Here is a 20,557-nt window from a genome sequence, read left to right as displayed (position 1 = left end):
TGCAGGCTCAGAATAACCCTGCGTGTGAAGGCAAAGCCAATTGTAACAGAAATAACACGCTGGCTTGCTGCACCCGATATACTTGTCGTCGTCAACGAAGTTGATGGCCTGCGACCTGGCGAACTTGTCTGCAATTTGGAGTTCGGCGTGTATCCTGGTCACTACCGTTTCTTTCGAGACCATGTGGTTATAGATTGGTCTCGTTGGTAATGAGTCCAAATGGTATAGCTGGAGGAATGCTTGTTGAAACTTCAAAGGAACATTTGGGCTGGTCTCTTTGAGCACACCGTAAAAGACCTCATGTGGACTCATGCAGCTTGGCGATATGGTCTTCTTGACAACTTGGGGCGTACTAATGGTCTGTATCCTGGATATTCGCTGAAGAGAAGGAACACGAATCATAGCTTCGACGACTTTGTTTGCTGCTTCGCGTGTCGCACCTATGCGATAGACAAAATGCGCTAGTTTGCCGAAGTCGTCGTCCGTGGTGCTGGAGTGTAACTTGATAGCCTCTATGCACTCGGTTCTCAGAGTATGACACAGATCAACGTAGCTGCCCAAGCTCATACTTGGTGACGGCTCATGCAGCTTCTTCAACTTGGTTCGTAGAAGATTAACTTCCTGAGTAAGCATCTGCCCATCCGAATGCAATACCACACATACCGGCGTCGTCTCTCTCGACTCTTCGGAGAGCCATTCTGCATTTCAGTGCAAGTTCCTGCACCGCTGTTTTGTAGACCTGTATCCTCGGCTTACACTTCTCGACACTAAGAGCCACAATGCGGTCTTGAATGATGCTCTGAGTCTCTGCGGTTGCGGATTTGATCTGATCCAAGACATCGTTTGCATATATCAGGATATCATCGCGTATACCTTCGTTAGCAGCCAGCCAGAGTTGGTTGTCCTTCTCTAGTCTTTGTAAGCCAGTAGCCGTGACCGTTTTGCCGCCTTTCTCCACGTCGCAAAGATAAGCGAAGGAATCCAGGAAATCTCGTCGAGCCTCACACATCGCAAGACCGGATTTTGCTCGTTGCTTTGGTTTATTCATGAAGCCAGTAAGAGCTTCCAAAAGAACTAGCCGGGGATATAAGACAGCGGATTCAAGTTTCGTGATTTGCGACTCCCTCTCTATCATCCTCCGCGGTCTCGTAGGCGTCGAAGTCGTTTCGGTCGAGGTGGGCTGATGGGTCAGTACATTAGCCCTTGGTTGCGAGCGCGACGGAGACATGGCGGCAGCGACAAAATATTGGCCAGAACTCATGCAGATCGCGATCTTTGCTGAGAAGATTTCTAAATGGCGAGCAGTCAATGTGAGATAATATGTATGAGACTCAATGACTTTCTACCGGTTTCGACAACGTTCCTCAGACGTTACGGGAGGTGCGCGTTGGTCCAATGGGAGCGTAGCACACGTATACCTGCAGGTTGACAGGGGCCTTGTCTGCGTACGGCGCCTACAGGAGAGCGGATAAGGCTCGCATTGTTGACATTCTTGGAAGCGCCTAGGTGTCTTCCTGCCTTCCTTTCAGATATTCCTAAGCCTTATGCGGTACGCGCATTGATCTGAAGTCTACTCACATACAGGTAAAAGCACTATGTACATCATGTTAAGAGTGTTCATGAGATGAGCAAGGTCAAATAGAGATAGAAGAAAAGTTCAAGGTGGCATGTTGATATGATGACATGTTGGGGCTAATCGTGCGAACCGACATTCACGAGAGACATGTCCGTGTGCGAAGTCCTAGTAGCCCCAAACCCCCCGCAATCCTCCCAGCTAGAAAGCTATATTTCTACTAAGCTGCATACTGTGTAGTCTTCCTTTCCCGAAGTCTCCCACGCCATGCGCCTATATTGCGGCGTCTTTCCACCTCGGCCCGCGTCAACTCAGGTGCTCGCATCATAGTGGTCAATCGGCCCTCCATCTCTTTCTCGGTGAGTTTGCCTTCCACGAACTTCCAGGTATCTGTGACGACGACGTATTCGACCTTATCTTCGGTGCCGTGGTGAATCCAATCTTGTCCACCCAGCTTGCTTGGGCCCTTCCAAGTCCATTCCTTCAGTTCAGTGTTCTCAGCGCTCAGATATCCCTCGAGCTCATTCTTCTGGAAGTTGCCGCCTTCCCTTCGTACAGGTAGTTTCCATTTCTTGTTTCGATCGATGATGCGCATCATCTCCGCTTTCTTCCAACTGAGCGTCTCGTACTCAACCCTCAGTACGCGCAAGCCGGGGTTCCCTTCGAAGTAGCGTAGCCACTTTTCTTCCATACTCAGTGGCGAATTGCTTTCCCAGAACCACCAGTCAGAGTATCGTATGGTAATAGTAAGCTGGGTTGGTCGGAATTGAGGTATGCTGAGGATGTAGAATAGTTGATCGCCTTCTTCGAGCCAGAACATCTGCGTGAAAAGACGAACTTTCTGGAGTGACTGCACGGCTTGTGGAGTTAGGTTGCGGAAGAACTTTTCGCACGCTGGAGTGCATGTACGGCCATCAGGTCCCCGATCTGCGTCGAGATCAGTTTGGGGTAACGTCACAGATTTCGCATAAACATACTAAACCAAAAAGCCCATTCCAGCTCTCTGAGGAACACTTTCTGTCCCTCCGCGTACGCGAGCTTGCACGTGCGCAAAAGCGCACTGCTGCCCTTGAGCGGACCTGAGAAACCTGGCCGGTACCAGTACGAGTCTTCCGGATACGCTGCTGCGCTGTCTTCATCCTGCATGAGCGCCAATTGGAAGATCTCGTTACGGATCTCGCCAGGTATGACATAGAACAGCGGGCTTTGTGGCTGAAAATTGGAGGGTGGAGGGATAGGATCAGACGCCATTGGGACAGCGCGAGTTTCGTAGCTTGAGGTAAACGGTAGATGGTCGCGAAAGCTGTCGAGAAGACGTTATGAGTTTATGTACGGCAGCTTGGAGGTCGCCGTATCAGGCAAAGGCTGATGGCTGCCTGTCTGGTGGCACGGTTGATCAGGTTAGCGGCCTTGCCAAGGCACTTCACGTCCAATGAACGGACACGCTAGCCGTCACAGACCCACCCAATGGTCAAATACGGAGATACCTCCAATGAAGGCTATGGTGAAGGAAGGAAAGCAGCAGCCCAAATCTAAACATAGAAGTATAGAATCGTCGACTGGATAAAATGGTGGATCAGGCGCGAAGCTGGTGAGTAGAGCTGACACAACGCCCGGTTATCGAAGGCAAGTGCATGTGTGACCAAAGAGGGGAAATCACACGAAGCAGCTACACAATCCAACGCGACTAAAGTGACCAAGCTTTTGGCAACGAGGGCGCTGTTATATCTAGGCACTGAGGATGACTACATTCGAAAGCTGGTAATATCGACTGCAGAGAAGAGAGATGAAGGGATGGACGCAGCGGAGCCAACACGTGAGAGCTTGACCAGTAGTACTCAAGAGATTGATAGGCTGTATTGCAAATCTATGATGCTTTGCCATCCAAAGTTATCTGGTAGTGACACATTCTGGTGCTTCACGAGCTTTGACAGAGAGCACAGCGCGACCACTAGACAACCTTGCGATACAGTGAGTGAACTCTGCTCGAGCTTGCGACATCTGAAAATGCAAGTGAGAGAAGAGTCAGCTGATAGCGCGTTGGCAGCTTACCCAGTCGGGCGAGACTAGGCTTGTTCGCGACTTCCTGCTCCCCAGCACTGAACAGGCTATCGCTCTCTCATCTCACCTGGGCACCTGAGATCATTACCCCACGCCTCAGACACGCGCGCTCGTCGACATGACTGACTTGTGTGGCCTCCCAGACGAGCTCCTAGTCGCAGTCGCCAAATGTCTGCGAGACGACACTAAAAACGGATGCAACGATCTCAATCACCTCGCGTTGAGTTGCCGGAAGCTATGCCCTATTGCGCAAGAGGTCTTACACACGGAAGTCTCTCCAAATCCGACCCCAAAACGAGGTCTTGCAAATCTCGCGCGTACTCTCTTGCAGCGACCCGATCTTGCGAACAGAGTGCGGAAACTAAACATCAGCTTATCCGGCAAGTCATTCACGCATCACCGGAGCTGCTTATCTTGCGGGTGCTATTATGAAGAGTGCCGACAGGACTGTACTTGCGGTATTCCGGAGCTTTTGGCCTTATTCCAGGGTTTTACGAGCACTGTCAATTCAAGGAACGGTGTTTCGCTTCACCACGAGGACTGGGAAGACATGCTGGTGAGGGGCGTAGACACGGCTCTCATCGGGATAATCCTGTGCATAACGCCTGCCCTCGGTACGCTTTCGCTGACGACCTTGGATTCACCATTGTATTACGAACAAGACAAGAACAACGCTGTTTGGGCCGAAGTCGAAAATCTTTTCGAGCTCATATCCAGGCACGTGAGTTTGTCAGATTGCTTCCAGGGCCTCTCTAGCCTGACACGGTTGTCAACAAATGGACGCGCACCATCAAGCTGGCTGAGTTTACCCCGGCTTGAAGCCGCGAGGTTCGACCTGTTCGAAGACCCTCTGGCGACCATAGACTATGCCAATACGATGACATCACATATCACACCTGGTGCAACAGTTTCTACGACTTTGACCCGTCTGGTCATCCAACCGGAGTTCGAATCGCTCTACTGCTATGAAGCCACTCACATGGAGGGTGTGTACGGTCAATTCAGAAGCGTTGTTAGCGGTCTTCCAAACTTGACCCACCTCTTCATTCTGTACCGCGCTGTTGTCGACCCATACGACGAATTCCGACTCCCCCACCTTCCACGAGGATCTTTCGCGCATATTGTCTCGCATCTGAAGAGCTGCAGTTTGACAGATCTAACTCTGGACGTTGAGCCCGCGCTCAAGGATTTGGTCAGGTACATTGCGATGATAGAGTATATCCACGATACAACTCCGATGACCACGTTTGCTGGATTACCTAAACTTCGCAGTCTCAATGCCCCACAAGACGCTTTCTTCTCTGCCAAGTACGGGACATTCCGAACTTGTCGTCTACCTACCACGATCGAGAAGATCGGTATCATGGATTCGACGTACGAGACCAAGCGCTACCTCAAGCATCTTCTAGATCGCCAGACAGAATGGCCAAACTTGAAGACTATCAAGCTTGGGGAGAGTCCGTGCAACGACCAGTCCGTACATCCAGATGAGAGCGATGACGACGCTAGCGAAAGCGACGCAGGAGAGCGGCGGAAACTCTCCGAGGTTGATGACTCAATCTACGAACAGGCTCGGAGCCGTGATTTGAGGGTGGAGAAGGTGCAGGATAGAACTGCATGGAAGAAGGGATGGGAAGGTCTGGGTCTGTGAAGAGAGTATGTGAAAGCGGGGACGAGTTAGTCAGCAGACAAGTGTGCGCTCAATCCGGACTGGCGAGTGATAGAGAACGACACCTGAGCTGACACTGCAATCCAAAATAGCAATATAAACTAGCAAATAGTGATAGGAAGTATCTTACGGCTTTAGTGAATGAGAAAAGCAGATGATGTATCGAACAGGTGTCTCGAGAAACTTGAACAAGCGCGATGTGTACATGCCTTTTGGAAAGCCACTAGCCCCAAGACGATTGAGCACAGCAACGCGCACTTGTCATAGCTTCGGGTGAACTATGCGTAATCGGCTGAGCTTTGGGCAGCTGGGTAAACTCCGGGGGTCGCAGAGCGGCGGTTGCCTATGCTGAGACCACGAGTGGTCGCAGAGTAAGTATGGGAGCCATCATATGACTTGGAAACTCTTGCACCGGTGCCATATCGCAGGAGTATCTTCTCTAGTGTTATGGGTCTGAAGTGGTTGCCTGAAGTTCTGAGCGATATAATGACATATCCAGGAACAACATAAGGTGCGGCGAGAACCTCCGGGCTGCAAAACTGAGTCTCGGTTTTTGGTCGAAGGTTTTCGCGAGATAACGATATGTCCAGAGACACCATATGGTGCGGCGCGTACTTCCGGGCTGCAAAATCGGGTCTCGATCGTTGGTCGAACGCTTGCGCGATACAATTCTATGTGATGCGGCGAGTACCTCCGGCTGTGAATTTGGGTATCGGTTCTTGGCCGAAGGCTTTTGCGATATAATCATGTATCCAGAGACACCTAATGGCGCGACGAGTACCTCCAGGCTGTAATGTCGGGTCTCGTTTCTTGGTCGCTGCGCTGATTGTATTCGTTATGTCGTGTCATAGGGTAGCTCTATGACTCTTGTGACGTGATAATATGCTCGTTGGACGCTTTGAGTGGAGCAAAGACACAGGCGACCTTATGACTCTTCGCCGTCGAGTAGTGCGGTACTGCAGTTAGCGCGCTTTGAGTCTGAATAAAAGGCAGCCCATTTCCCCCTCTCTCTCTCATCAGAACTATCCTCTCATACCATTTTACCATACCCGTCCGAACTCGCTTCAGACAAAACCAGTACGCATACCAGTACGCCAGACAAAACCATTACTACATCACTACCAATACCATCGCTATGTCTACCTTCACGCTCTTCCCAAAACTACCCAAAGAGCTCCGCAACGCCGTCTGGCAAGCGAGCATGGCCACAACAGCAACCGTCGAATTCGACGAAGACGAATACATGGTCACAAGCATTTCGTCACCAGCCGCCCTCTTCACCACATCAAAGGAGGCGCAGGCCACAGCGTCGTCCTCATCTCACCAAAAATTCCCCATCTGGGGCCCAGAAGACTGGGAAGATCTGGCCATAGATCCCGAGAACACGATCCTCGAGATCGTCATCAAACCATCAAAGTCCACCACCCTCAGCATCACCTGGACAGACATCTGGGGTGTGCTTGGCGACGCACTACCAGCCACAAAACGCCTTCACATCGCCTGCAACCAGCCTGAGCGCCTGGCCAGGCTGTACATGGCAGAGGAGGCAGAATACCTTGGCGTCGGCCAATCCTGCGTCGAAGCGGGATTGTTCAACAATGCCGAAACCGTTTCGGGTGAGCGAAAAACCCGACAATCACTACACACACACCTCACGGTCACTGCTAGCAAGCATACCGTTGAAGAAATCGACCAGAACGCCTCTGAAAAAGAGGTCAGCGTCTGGAAGATGACCAAACACACTTTTTCGGAGTTTGGGCCCGAGGCCAAAGTTTTCGCCAGCAAGGGGCTAGCGCGCGTAGAGGTCGACAATACCTGTAAGATGTCCGTTAAGCAGCTTCACGACGCTGCGAGGACCTTCGCGCTGCCCGCTGAGGAGGGGGAGGGGGAGGTGTCAGGGGTCGAGGAAGAGGTGGAGGAGAAGTCAGGGGCGGAGCTGACGGAGGATGCCATCGCAAAGTATCTGGAGTGTCAGGGGCTGTGGCCGCCTAAGGCAAAGGATTTCGACTGGGATCCAGAGGGCAGCGTCGCGAGTGGGGACGACGAGGCCGTTTGGAAGTGGCTGTAGTCGCTTCGCCGGACTTTTGTGTTTGTTTTGGCAGCGGAGAGATGCGATGTCTGCTCCTGGCTGAGGTTTGGCGTTTGGGTTCGGCGCTGGGTTGTGACGCGAGTTGCTCCCGGCTGAGGTTTGGCGTTTCGGTTTGCGCTGGTTTTCGACGCGAGTTACTCCCGGCACCATCATTCGCCGCACTTGCGTTTAGTTTAGTAATAAAGTCGTCCTCAAAATACTTCGTCTTCTGCTACTGTGAATGCATTCCTGTCTACACTATTGGGTTGTAGAATCCAAACCTGTTCTTTGGATCCCACTTACCCTTCAACTTGACCAACTTAGCGAGCCTTGCATCGTACCCATACATCTCAGGCCTATCCTCTTCTCCGTTAGCGTAGTTGACATAGCAGTGTCGCTTCTGGTTGCTGTTGTCGAGGCCAGTGTATAGCGCATCACGCATTGCGCGCGTGTGTGCGTACGCATCTTTGGTGGTTTGCGCATCGTCGCCAACCCACCACAACACCGGCGATGCAAGAATAGGATACTCGCGTTCCTCGGGTGCCAACGCAGTGGAAGATATGTCGATAGCTCGTACGCCTTGCATGCCGTAATTCTCCATCAGAGTGATCGATGTGTTGAAGCGCGGGTCTGCTGTGATGTTACCAAATAACGTGAAGGCTTTGCGAACACTCTCAAGATCCCAGGTAGGTAGAGAGACACCGGCTCCTGCAACGTTCTGGTTTCGCCTGCAAGCTTGGCCTCCGAGGTTGTTTCCAGTCACCGTGTATAGCTCTACGTAGTTGACGTCCGTGGAGACCATGGTAGAGATTGGGCCGAGCGCTTTGAAACGAGCGGCATAGGGGTCAGCTTCCGCTTCCGTGCCCTCGTAGGCGACAGTGTATGCTACGACAGGCTAATGAGCAGTCAGTATCTGGCAGATGTATTGCGAGGCTGCGCTTACATTGACGGGATCAGCAGCAGGTATTCTCACGAACAGCCCTGTGAGCGCTAGCTTCGCAGAGCGTTCCGTACTCGGCTCTTCGAATTCGTTGACCAGACTGAAGAGTGCCTCGACCTTGTCAGATGGGAAGATGATCGAGTATACGGTCCAGTTGGAAGGGATATCGTAAATCTTTACTTCAAGACTTGTCACAATGCCGAATTGATGGCCTGCACCTTGTAGAGCCCAAAACAGATCGGCATTCTTCGTCCGGGAGGCTTCTACAACCTTACCGCTGGCAACGACGATGCGCGCGGAAACGAGACCGTCAAGAGAATATCCGTATTGATTCTGGAGGAGACTGTGGCCGCCTCCCAGCAGTGGACCTGCTACTGACACGCATTCTCCAAGCCCGGTAACTGGTGACAAGAACGGTAAGCAACTACGTGTATGAAGGTACGGGTTCAAGCTTACCAGAATACTTGCCCGAGGCGTACAGGGAGCCGGTAATCTCGTGTTGCATCGTTCCGCCTCCAACAGTAGCAGTCTTGCCGTTCTGACCGAGTGTCGTAGTATTGAGCTTCCGCATGTTGATCTGAATGCCATACGATAGATTGTTAAGCGTTGTGGTCCATCCATGACCCCCGGTAACGGCCAGAAAAGGGATGTTGAAACGATTGGCGAACGCGACCGTAGTCTGCACGTCGGACTCAGTCGCGACTTCAACTACCACATTATAGTCAGGAGATATTCGCGGTGAAGCGCCGCGGACTTGAAGGTCGTCCCAACGAGCATCCCCTGGAAACGTGATAATGGCGTCCTTGGATAGTTGCGGGCTCAACGCGGACGCTGCTAGCTGCAGGTCGTACGGTGCTGACGCATATGAGCGACGAGCGATGCAGAGCAGCCAAACTGCAGCGGTAGGAAGAAGCATGATGAACGATCGATTCCGCCAGTGCTAGAGTTGGAGGGTCGGATGCGGATAATGAGGTTATGGAAGGTACTGTGCACAAGAGTTGCCTGTCGCTCTGCGTGAGCTTGTGCCTCAAAATGCAGGCAGCATGCTACCTCTTCTGCACTGCACAGGTCAGCCAGTCAGCTTCGGATTGTCGCCAATCGCGCGAACATGTCGCTATCGCACTGCATTGCTTATTCGATAATCTGGACTGCATGATGCAGAGCGACGCCGCAGAACGCCGCAGCTGCGGAGATGCCTCTCGGGAATAGAGAGTTGTATCATTCCTAGGCAAGCATCGATTCGCACCTGTTTGATGCAGTTAGTGTGGCTGTCTGCCCTTGCCGTGTGGTCGAGGGCGATGCAAGGTCTGGAAGGAGGTGGGTGTCAGCGAATCGCGTCGGGAGGGGTTGGCAGACGCGAAGCAGCCGCCAAGGCGGCGCGCGGATGGTCCCGAGGTCCCCCTCACGACGCGAACTACGTCCTAACCTACGACACGTCAATACCTCAAAGTCGTCGGTAATGCGACATTGTGTTACGCGACACCAGCTGCGGAATCACGCCTGCCGGTAGGCGCCAAAATTCGTTATCCTAGCAAGGCAAGTTTTGCCATCTTGGTGAGCGTTGTGTTCCGTTCAAGATTGGCAAGGATAGGAAGCTACGACTTGTGGCCTCATCCACGAGAGCGCCGGATAAGCGCTCGGCCAATATCATTACATAGGATGATCAGCGACAGATGACGATTATGTTCCTGAATCCTGTAGCACAATTCTGTTCGACCGGACCGGGAAAACCATTACGATGGTCTGGAATGACTCGCTGTACAACGTTCCAGTACTCTACATGTACCGTCCGACAAATGTTTTCGTCCAATTCACTATAGCCGTTGCACACTCCTCAGGCGCCTCCTCCGCCCCAAAATGTCCAACTCCATCCCCCAACCCATGATTATCAATCTTGACTCCCTCACCAACCCACTCCCTCCACACATCCGGAAAGTCAAACCTGCTCCCAATGCTTGCCGCACTATATACCAACAACAGCGGGACACCAATCTTCTTCCCCTCCTTCTGATTCTTCTCTTCCCTCTCGACATCCGTCGTAGCGCCTTCCTTGTAGTCTTCGCAAGTAGCTTTCAGCGTATGTTCCTGATTGAAGAAATCGCCATAGACGGTTAACGAATCATTAGCCTTCAGTTTCTCGATACCGGCATTGCTCTTTCCTGACCAACGCAGGATCATTTCCTGACACCACTTGGAGGGGCCGAAAGCAGTGATCATACGCGTTGCTAAATCCACATTTGCGAGTAGGGGCCAGTGGAAGTAGCCTGTTATCTCCTTTGCTGCGGTGGCTGGGGAGGTGAAGTGCTGCCATTGTGTGGAGGTTGGGACCTATCAAGGTTAGCCTGCCTGACACAAGGAAGTCCGGGGAGGAATGCATACGATGTCAATCAAACAAACACCCAAGATCTTCACTCCATTGACCCCGCTGACAGTGAGGTGATGGGCGACTCTCGCTCCACGATCATGGCCAATGAGTATGACCTTCACATCTCCATCTGCACTTTTACCCTTCTTGACCTCTGTCTTCAGCGCCTCGAGTACCGCCGTCCCTATACTCACTTTATCGTTCTTCGCAATCGGTGCACTAGCGCCGTAGCCAGGTAGATCTGGAACGAAGAGCGGTGCCTTGGATGGGAGAAGAGGGATGATGTGGCGCCACCTAGCCTTTTGTCAGATCATCTGATGTATGAAGTGCAGTGATAGGGATGAGAGGAAGTTACATGTAAGCCGATTGCGGATATCCATGAATGAGAACGAGTATGGGGTTGTCATCGCTGGCGTTCTCTAGCGAGCGTGTGTAGCAGCATACTTTCTCTTTGTTCAAAGTGGACTTTGAGAGGCCGAGATCGTTGAACTTGGTGTCTTGGATGTGGAGAGCGGATCTGGATGCCATGTTTGCGATCCGGGCGGCTCAGGTTGGTATGTTGCTGGCGGGGAAGTACAACGGTGCAGCTCAGAAGTATCTGAAGGTTGCAAATCGGATAGTGAAGTATGTTGTTTGATTCCGGTCCAATGTCATTCTTCGCGCCCTTTCGTGCTGTGGACTGCAATGGGGTAGCTATTAGACCGAGGTATGACGCAATCACGCGACGTCACGTGTATCGACGTTCGAAAAGCATCGGTTTCAATGCGAGCATTTGTTGCTGGAAAGGCAGGATGATGGAGTCAAATATCCCATATCTTTTAAATTACGATCAACACCCTCAGATGCATCGTATAGTACCGCGGGTCCTCTACCCGAATACCAAGAACGCCAACGCTATGCAAAAAATATACTGACTGAACCTTTCTTTTGACTTATCATTGCTCTCTCGCCAAGATCATCTTCTCACGCTCTGCCTTCCTCCGGACTGTGCCCTTCTTCGTGTGCCTCCTCTCATTTTCTTCCTTCCTCTTGACAGCCTTGAGCTCCTCGTTCTTGATCTCACCCGCCTTCTTGACAGTCTTGGGCAGATGCCTGTGTTTCTCGATGCGCTTGATCTCTGGCATATGCTTGTATCGCTCCTTAAGCGCTGCATCGTATTCCAGCTTCTGTTTTAGGGCGAATGACTTGACGCCCTGCCTCTCAGAAGCTCTCGCTCTCCATAGACGGACGTTGCCGTCGTCTGATCCGCTGAGTACGTAGTTGTTGTCGGGACTCCATGCGACAGAGAAGACACGCTGCATTCGCTTGGTGTGGTAGACGTCCCGAGCGTGGCCCTTTGATCGCTCCCAAATTCTTATGGATCGGTCGTAGGAACCGGTGATGAGCTCCTCTCCCGTTGGAGAGAACTCAATCGACATGACTGCGGCGACATGTCCTTTCTACTTGGCGTTAGTAATGAGTCTGGCCCGACCGCCAGACGGGAGACTTACCAAGACTTGCAGCGCACGCTTCATGTTGCGCATGTCGAATATGTATCCATTGTGGTCTTCTGAAGCAACGGCGAAGTTGTAGGCTTCCATGGGATTCCAGGAGATGCAGTTGGCGGGGAAGTTGAGCACAGTGCGGTGTAGGGGTGAGTTCGTGCGGGCGTCGTAGAGGATGACAGCGCGGTCGGTCGCACATGATGCGAGTATCGAGGTTTCGACCTGGTTAAACCTGACGTCCGTGATGGTGTCAATGGCCTACTGATTGTTAGTATATGCCTTGGGTCTGCTCTGCATGAAAGACGTACCGATGGCCACACGAGGTTGGAAACAGGGGCGCCAGATGTCCTCGATGTATCGTATATGGAGATGGAGCTGGATCCAGCAGCAAAGGTCGGTAGCGAGCGATGGTGCGAGACGGAGGTGAAGGCTGAGTTGCCGTGCCATGTTGCTTTTGGCGCCGATTTCGAGGCTTGCGCATATGGCTCGAACAGCTGAATCTGGCGATCTGATCCACAGGTTATGAGTTTCTTGTCCCGCGTCCAGCACATGCCCTTGACGAGGTTCTCATGCGCCTGCGCCTGCCACTTCTCCTCCCGGCTGGTAAAGTCCCAGACCTTGACGATGCCGTCGCCACTGCCACTGGCGAAATGCTCGAGGGAGTTGGGGTCCTTGGCGAAGGAGTATACACCGTCTACGTGGCCAGGCTCGAAATCGCCGAGGAAGGGCTGCGCAAACATGCGCTCGACCTTTGTCGCATTGAGGGCTCTGGTGTATTCGCGCGCACGTTCAAACGGATGCAGGTTGGGGTCGAGGTTCCTCGTGACCTTGGCGACGCTGGAGCCGGGGGCCTGGGTGGAGGCCGTGGACCGGCTGAGGGCCTTGATCTTCATGGTGGTGGTTGTCCAGCTGTGTCGACTGGCCGTCGCGAACTTTGCGGGTCTTCAAGATTTCCTAGAGGCGGCGGCGGGGCCAGCCAACCAGCGTGTTTGGCGCTAAGAATTAATGTGGGGCGGCGCCGGCCAAACTCATCGGATCAAGCGACATGCCACACACCATTTTTGCTCTGGCGACAACCTCGAACTCCAGGACCAAGAACCCCATCACTAACCCGGACAACAGCCAAAATGAAGTTGTGAGTGCCCCGATGCTGCACACGATCCTCTCTGCGATACAAATTGGCGCCCCGCGGTGCTCCCCGAAATGCGCAGCGGGACGCCAATAATCGCACCCTGGAAAGCCCACAACATGCGACAGAACAGCTGCTAACATTTCACCAGCCTCAAGGTCGGACGCGTTGTCGTACGTTTGAAATCGCTCGAAATACCCCCATCGCACTCACTCACAGTCCGCCTAGATCATCACCCGGGGCCGCTACGCCGGAAAGAAGTGCGTGATCATCTCACCACTTGACAACGGCACCAAGTCGCACCCCTTCCCCCACGCGCTCGTTGCCGGTATCGAGACCTACCCCTCCAAGGTCACCCGCCGCATGTCAAAGACCAAGCAGGCCAAGAAGAGCAAGGTCAAGCCTTTCGTCAAGCAGGTCAACTGTACGTGGACATGAGGACGCACTCGCTGGGCAGACGCTGATAGACGCAGACACCCACATCATGCCCACCCGCTACACCATCGAGCTCGAGAACCTCAAGGGCGTCATCTCCGCCGACACATTCAAGGAGGTCTCGCAACGGGAGGATGCCAAGAAGACCGTCAAGAAGGCATTCGAGGAGCGATACCAGTCCGGAAAGAACAGGTGGTTCTTCACTCCCTTACAGTTCTAAGCTTTCCTTCGGTTACGGCTGGGCGCAGATGGGCATGATTTGATACGGAAGATGCTGCATGAGCGGTGGATATCATAGGATGACAGGACCTCACAACCGCGGCCTGTCGTCCAGGCGTGTATTTCGGCTTGATAATCAAAGCATGAAAAATCCGGCATCCGCTCAAGGCATCCGGCTCAATTCACGAACTTCATGAAATGAACATGATTTTCACGTTGGCCTCTGTCTACTATTGGATGATACTGATGATGTAGTGAGCCTTATGCTGACAATGCAGGCTTAGAACAACCAGCACTACCGAAGCGAAACAACGAGCCGATGCACGCCACGACCTGAGCGCCCCGTATTGCTGCCTTCACGTGCGACGATGTAATCACGCAGACGGCCTCGGTCCCGTTAATGAGGAAGTCGTCTAGGCCCTTGCTCGTTTCAGTGAACACCAATCGATTGAACAGAAGGGATATCATGTCATTAACCGGTCTATCTTTGAAGGAAAGGCGCGCAGACAAGCGCAAGAAAGTTACTCGACGTTACATCGACAACCCATACTGATGGACGCCCCTTCGCCTTTGCTTTTCCGATCAGCGAGCCCTAGTTACCTCGCCTTTCATCGTACAAACGCCCCGAGATACTATGCAGGCCATAGTCGCACTCTACTGCTTAACCTCATCGACCTTCTTCTTCGTCTGCTCCTTGCCCTTGTTCAGGTATCCCAGCACGACGTCACACGCATCGCTCACCATTCTGAGCTCGAAGCTGACTGTCGCAACACCCATCTTGACGACACCGTTGTTGTAGTGCGTCTTCTTGTACTCGTCTTCCCATGTGCTTCGCACATATGTGACGGGCGAGAAAGCGTACTCCTTGAGTTTTGAAGTGTCCTCCTTGACGATGGGCAGGTGTGTCTCGAGGGTGGAGAGGCCAGAGTCACCGAGCTGGTCGGCGCGTGCCAGGTAGGGCGAGAGGTAAGAGTATGGTGTGCGCAGGTAAGGGTGGAAGGGTGCAACGACCGAGTTGTAGGTATTGCTGGCGAGGTTGAGTGCGCGCGAGCCGTAGGGGTTGGATTTGAAAGTCTCGACGCTGTCGTGGACTACGGGGTAGGAGTTGAGATGCTGGAGGCAGTTAGTCTCGTGCTCGTCTATCGGATCTCAAAGTATGCAGCCGCGAAAGTTCCCACGGAAGCTTTTCGGACGGCTTCCGCGAAGTAGGGTTCATGCTGTAAGAAGGTTCGCGGAATGCTGGGTTGATTGGCTGGGCCGTAAGCTCCGCGCCTGCATCGTGGGTTTTGTGCGCCGTGTTACTGGTCCGAGTAGATTGCGGTTCCCAGGTGCTCGAAACCCCGCGACGGTCCGCAATCAATGCTAGATCGCAGCGAAGTGACTCGTGATGTCTTTGAAGAGACATATTTGCGGGTGTGATGAAAAAGAAGAAAAGTAAGTGGCACATACCGACAAAGCCTTTGAACTGGGCGTCTCGCCGTTAGTCATAGGCGCCTGAGAGCTCATGTTGCCGTCGTCAGTTGCGTGTGGTGCCATTAATCGTAGTAGTAGATATGCAGTGTTGCAGGTTCTACTGTAGTGGAAGAAGAATTGTTGGGTTGCGAGGCAGTGGAGGAGTAGCAGTAACGTAGAGCAAGACAGAAGGGTCCTGGTCGACCTTATTATACGGCTGTGCGCTATGATGTGACTGTATTTGGTTGGGAGGCTTTGCTGAAAAGGGCGTGGTTCAGTGGGCTGGGGTGAAGCAGATGCAGTGGCATGTGAAAGTGGCTATCGTCGACAAGCGCCATGTCAATCTACGCGGGGACCTACCAGAACGTCACTACCCAAAGTCAACTTTTCGCCTCGCTTCTCGTCTCGACCGTTGAGACCCAGCGTGCGGAGTCGATGCAAGTCAGACGTTACACAGAGCAAGCCGCAACATGCTGCCTTCATGTCTGCCCCGCGTCTCGAACTCTATCGCGCGCCCGTCGAGCGTTGAGGAGCTGGCCTGCAAGGCGTACAGCTTGCGCCTGGCATGTGAAAGACGCGACGCTTTGGCCACTCACGACGCGGCGACGTCAGATAAGGTCAGCCACGCCCCTCTCCTGTTGGCGAAATATTCGAACAGCTTGGCCGCCCTGTATACACGCATATGTCGGGCTTGCATTTCTTGTCCTATCGGTCGCGTCTCGATGATACGGTACGTCGACTCCGCTTCCGCGTCAGCTATCGCGGAAGGTCCAATTGCTTGCCGCAAACCTACCATGGATCGGTTGGCATCGTGCATGGCAGCTAGGAGTCCTCGCCTCGCAATTGGGTTCTCTTATCACGTCGACAATTCCAGCGCTGCCATTGAACGGTGACGGGAACTGGCTCCGTCATACGTGCCGCATAGATACCTCCTGTGCATCAGCAGGATTGCAGGACAGCGCGCGTCTCGATATCAATACGGTGGAACGTGTTGAGGCCCTTCTGGGTCCTGAATGAGAATAGAAACCTGCAAAGCATGTGAAAGTGGATGACGAGGTTTGGCGTGTTGCTAAAGCGCACGAATCGTGTTTTGGCGCACATGCTGAGCGCGCTTACTCATCGGGCGCCGATGCGGAGCTTGCATGTCACGCGTTGCGGCTCAAGCTCACGAGAAAATCTCATTTCGTCTTTGTTCTTCAATGGCTTGGCTATCACGAGTCACAACGCCTTTGATCAGCTGCTACCGAGCCCCGATGGAACCGCGGCATGCATCTTCCTCCGAACCTCGATAATCGGCATTCCTTCTTGAGCAGGTGGGCCTGCCGGGAAGGACGCGATAAAGACAGCACGCCACTTTTCACCACAACGGCGGCTTTCACGTGCTTATGCAGTGTGGCGGATCGACAGGCTAAGCGAGGACGGTTCATCGATGATCGCTGTCGTTTGTTGAGGCTAGTTTGACGACATGCGTTCTTGTGCATAAGGAGATGGGCGCAGAGCCTGTTGCGTAAGAAGGCAGCTACACGGCAGCGCGTGGGACGGTAATGCGCATACCGATAGAAGTAGGTCGGCAGTCGATATCTTCCTCGAGCTTGGGATGGTTTGTCGGATCATCAGGGCTTGGCTTACTCCTACCAAGATGCAGGGCGGTGCCATGGACTGTGTATCTTGGGACGAGCTCCATTACCTGAATTGGCTCAAGGTTACATATCACTTATCAGCACGAACGGCGTCACGGACTGTGATAGATGTAACAAGATGATAAGAGCAGGACAGGTCCCGGCCTTGGGTCTGAGTTTGGCCATTTGTATATGGGCCAGCTACTCAACTATTGGTACTTACCGATCCTGTGACTCCTGCTGGTCCCACATCCTCCGGAACTGCCCGTCCGGTTTCTGAAGCAGTTCATGGGGGTGCCCAGACTCAACCAGGCGCCCCGCGTCCAAGACTACAATTGTGTCAAAGTCGACAATGGTAGCCAGCCGGTGCGCAACCGCTACAACTGTACTGCCTTCAAACTCGGTTCGCACAAGATCAAGGATCACCTTTTCTGACAACGAATCCATAGAAGAGGTCATCTCGTCCACCACCAGGATCTTGCTTGGGCGTAGGAGTGCCCTGGCAACATCAAATAGTTGTAGCTCACCTTGAGACAGACCAATGTCGGCCATGTCACTTTCGATACCACCCCGACCAGCGACCAGTGAAGCGAGGCCGACTTTCTCCAAAGCCGAGTTCATCTCATCGACACTTCTCTTTTGCACAGGGTCCATATTCTCCCTCATCGTACCAGGTATGATCAGTGTCTCTTGAGGAATCGCCGTCAGGCGTTCCCGGAGTGAGCTTCGAGGAACAGTAGTAAGATCAACATCGTCGATATAAATACTGTCCCTCGGGATATTCTCCAGCATGTGGAAGAACGAGAGCAGAAGAGATGATTTTCCACTTCCTGACCTGCCGCAGATACCGACTTTGGTTCCTGGTGCAATACGAAGACTGATTCCGTTGAGAACATCCGGACCATCTGGAGTATAGGTAGCGCGCAAGTCCTGGATGACGATCTTTGCATCTGCCGGCCAGTCTTGATTAGGTCTCGCGATTTCTAGTGGCGATTGCTCGTTTGGAGTCGTTCGTTCGAAATTTTGACAGCGAAATACGGCACTAGCAGACGTCTCGATCGTTGTCCAGGCGACTACGAAAGTGGAGAGTTGACCATTGAGCCCCAAGATGTTGAGCAAGGCTAAACCTAGAGAACTCGCAGATGATGTCGACGGCACGCTGACAGCTAGGGCTACAACAGCGGTGGCGATCACAGCTGTCAGAAGGTCCAGCATGAGGCCCAACCATCGTTGGATACACAGCAGAAGGTAATGTGGGCGTTGAGAACGGTCCAAAAGGCTGATAAACTTCCTATGGGAAGCAGATTGCCATCCAAAGGCGCGAATGGTCGAAACGCCATACACTGTCTCCTGGATCGCATCAACCAAAGGCGCCTGTGTCTCGAGGTCCATGTGACGGAGCTGGCGCGACGTGCGAAGGTAAAATCGCTGTAAGAGATAGACCGCCAAAAGCAGGAACGGCAGAGTGGCACTGGCGTAGCTCGATCCGGCCAGTATCAATGCCGCGCTGCCCAAGACCATCGTAAGGCTCTCCGAAGCTTGCAAGATGGGACCGGCAGCAGCGCTCTCGATCAACGTCATGTCATTAGAGAAGCGGTTCACGATCGACCCTAAATTCGTCTTGAAGAAGAACCAGTATGGAGCGTTCATTACGCTGTTCAAGATTCGTTGATGGAGGTTCGCTGATGAATGAGGTACAGCCCAGACGAGGATGGTCCAGAATTTGGCAAAATCGAACAACAATGCGAGCAGCGCGAACGCAATATGCCAGCCGATCCAATATCCCAGAGAGTGTCGCGATGCTTCTGCATCAGACCACCACCGAACCCAGATCTCCATAAACTTCCAGAAAAACCCTGCCAATAATGTTGCGGCAAGGAACAGAAGGGATAATCTCAATCCGAATGATCTGAACCAGTACGCGTAGGTCGAGAGCTCTCCGGTCCGGCGTGCAGAGGGAGACTCTAGAGCATCGTCTGACCCCATGACCGAAGTCGCTGGAATCTCGACAGCATCATTCGGCCCTTCGTGCGGATTGCCCGTCCCCTCCTCTCGAAGCTCGATGCTATGGAGGAAACTGTTCCGATTACTTATCAGCTTCTCGAATGACCCTTCTTCAACGATTCTGCCTTCGCTTCCCAGGACGACTATTCGATCAGCCTGCTGGACAAAATACGTGGCGGTATGAGTGGTCATGAGGACTGTGAGACCATGCCGCTTGGCTACGCCAGAGGAGCCGAAGACAGATCCAGCAATATGTTTGAGGGAGGTAATGTCCAGGCCACTGAAAATGTCGTCTAGAACCAAGACACGGATCCGCGAATAGAGCGCTCTTGCGAGGGCAAGACGTTGCTTCTGCCCGCCACTCAGCGACATGCCTTTATTACCTACCGCTGTCTGCTCTCCGGCCGGAAATCGGGCAATGTCGGTCGACAACGCGCATGCGCTCACAATCGTGCTGTACCAAATTGGGTCATAGTCGGACTCTCCAATGATAATGTTCCGGATCGAGTCGTTGGGCAGCCAGGGTTCTTGAGAGCAGAATGCGAATGAGTGGAAGTCCCTCGAGACGGTACGACTGCCAGAACTCAGCCTCACGTCGCCGACGATAGCGCGAAGTAAAGTCGACTTCCCACTTCCAACTGGTCCAAGTACGAGGGTGAAGGATCCTTCTTGCAGATCCAGGGAGATGTCCTGGAGGATAGGGCGCTGAGGATTGCCACCAGCGTATACTGTCGCATCGGTCAGACTGACGCCATTTGGAACCATCGTCGTGATCTCAATGGGTGTGGAAGCACTGTTCAGATCTAATGAGGGCCCAGCGTCATCGTCTTTGTCGCTAAGAAGGAAAGACTGAATGCGCAAAAGGCTCGTGTGAGCCAGCTGGAGGTCAATGATGGCCCAGACCACCTCTTGTATCGGCACGGACAGAAGCGAGACCAATGACAAAGTACTGAACGCCACACTTGGAGTCAGCTTATCGCCGCCATTGATCAGGGTAAAAATCATGAGGGTAAGAGTTGGCCCCAATGCATTGGGTACTGAAGCGAGTGTTTCCCTGACTGCGACGAACTTCCGGTACCCGGCATAGTCAGCAAGCTCCTTGACTCTCAGTGCTTGAATCCGTCGAGACAGGAACTCGGTCAACCCCAGCATCTTGAAGCCTTTGGAGCAACCGAGTACAGCAGTTGTGTATGCAACACGTCGTTGAATGGCATCGAGCCAGATCCTCTGGATCGGCAGACCTCGCTTACTATTGAGGGCACTGATGATGGGCACTGCCACTCCCACTGCGATTGGGGCAATGCAAGAAACACCGCTTTGACGAGCTAGCAATGCTGCGACACCCACGATTTCGAACGGGGCAGCAAACATCTCTCCGACTCGCTGCAAGCTCATGCCGATGCGCAACACGTCGGTGCTTACTAGCGTGAGCATATTTCCATCTGAGAGCTGGGTGTTGGAAAGGGCCAAGCTCTGCGAATGCAATGCGGAGATGAAAACCCCGCGCAGCGTAGTGAGAAATCGGTCGGCCTGCCTTCT

At 53.0% G+C, this 20,557-nt stretch overlaps 9 protein-coding genes across 9 annotated transcripts; 3 read left to right on the top strand and 6 right to left on the bottom strand.

The window, feature by feature from the left end:
• Positions 1-613: 613 nt before the first annotated feature.
• Positions 614-2,824, bottom strand: J4E92_004167 (uncharacterized protein; the record flags this gene model as incomplete). The annotated part of the gene is made up of 3 exons (XM_051495559.1): positions 614-1,180; positions 1,869-2,500; positions 2,551-2,824. The coding sequence occupies 3 exons, from the start codon at positions 2,822-2,824 to the stop codon at positions 614-616; spliced, it is 1,473 nt and encodes a 490-aa protein (XP_051354578.1).
• A 1,360-nt stretch (positions 2,825-4,184) lies between these two features.
• On the top strand, positions 4,185-5,285 carry J4E92_004166 (uncharacterized protein; the record flags this gene model as incomplete). Its single annotated transcript, XM_051495558.1, has 1 exon — positions 4,185-5,285. The coding sequence occupies one exon, from the start codon at positions 4,185-4,187 to the stop codon at positions 5,283-5,285; it is 1,101 nt and encodes a 366-aa protein (XP_051354577.1).
• A 1,153-nt stretch (positions 5,286-6,438) lies between these two features.
• J4E92_004165 (uncharacterized protein) lies at positions 6,439-7,371 on the top strand (the record flags this gene model as incomplete). Its single annotated transcript, XM_051495557.1, has 1 exon — positions 6,439-7,371. One exon carries the CDS (start codon positions 6,439-6,441, stop codon positions 7,369-7,371), a length of 933 nt encoding a protein of 310 aa, XP_051354576.1.
• Positions 7,372-7,624: 253 nt separating this feature from the next.
• Positions 7,625-9,227, bottom strand: J4E92_004164 (uncharacterized protein; the record flags this gene model as incomplete). The annotated part of the gene is made up of 3 exons (XM_051495556.1): positions 7,625-8,266; positions 8,315-8,712; positions 8,768-9,227. The coding sequence occupies 3 exons, from the start codon at positions 9,225-9,227 to the stop codon at positions 7,625-7,627; spliced, it is 1,500 nt and encodes a 499-aa protein (XP_051354575.1).
• Positions 9,228-10,087: 860 nt separating this feature from the next.
• Positions 10,088-11,204, bottom strand: J4E92_004163 (uncharacterized protein; the record flags this gene model as incomplete). The annotated part of the gene is made up of 3 exons (XM_051495555.1): positions 10,088-10,639; positions 10,691-10,970; positions 11,032-11,204. The coding sequence occupies 3 exons, from the start codon at positions 11,202-11,204 to the stop codon at positions 10,088-10,090; spliced, it is 1,005 nt and encodes a 334-aa protein (XP_051354574.1).
• Positions 11,205-11,611: 407 nt separating this feature from the next.
• Positions 11,612-13,053, bottom strand: J4E92_004162 (uncharacterized protein; the record flags this gene model as incomplete). The annotated part of the gene is made up of 3 exons (XM_051495554.1): positions 11,612-12,115; positions 12,167-12,418; positions 12,469-13,053. 3 exons carry the CDS (start codon positions 13,051-13,053, stop codon positions 11,612-11,614), a joined length of 1,341 nt encoding a protein of 446 aa, XP_051354573.1.
• A 234-nt stretch (positions 13,054-13,287) lies between these two features.
• J4E92_004161 (uncharacterized protein) lies at positions 13,288-13,944 on the top strand (the record flags this gene model as incomplete). The annotated part of the gene is made up of 4 exons (XM_051495553.1): positions 13,288-13,295; positions 13,441-13,462; positions 13,518-13,713; positions 13,763-13,944. 4 exons carry the CDS (start codon positions 13,288-13,290, stop codon positions 13,942-13,944), a joined length of 408 nt encoding a protein of 135 aa, XP_051354572.1.
• A 653-nt stretch (positions 13,945-14,597) lies between these two features.
• J4E92_004160 (uncharacterized protein) lies at positions 14,598-15,449 on the bottom strand (the record flags this gene model as incomplete). The annotated part of the gene is made up of 2 exons (XM_051495552.1): positions 14,598-15,056; positions 15,393-15,449. 2 exons carry the CDS (start codon positions 15,447-15,449, stop codon positions 14,598-14,600), a joined length of 516 nt encoding a protein of 171 aa, XP_051354571.1.
• Positions 15,450-17,233: 1,784 nt separating this feature from the next.
• Positions 17,234-20,452, bottom strand: J4E92_004159 (uncharacterized protein; the record flags this gene model as incomplete). Its single annotated transcript, XM_051495551.1, has 1 exon — positions 17,234-20,452. One exon carries the CDS (start codon positions 20,450-20,452, stop codon positions 17,234-17,236), a length of 3,219 nt encoding a protein of 1,072 aa, XP_051354570.1.
• Between the last annotated feature and the right edge of the window lie 105 nt (positions 20,453-20,557).

The sequence above is a fragment of the Alternaria infectoria genome, assembly GCF_024043175.1.
Source record: "Alternaria infectoria strain BMP 0036 chromosome Unknown scaffold_5, whole genome shotgun sequence".
NCBI lineage: Eukaryota > Fungi > Ascomycota > Dothideomycetes > Pleosporales > Pleosporaceae > Alternaria > Alternaria infectoria.
This window is presented reverse-complemented; position numbering and strand designations above follow the sequence as displayed.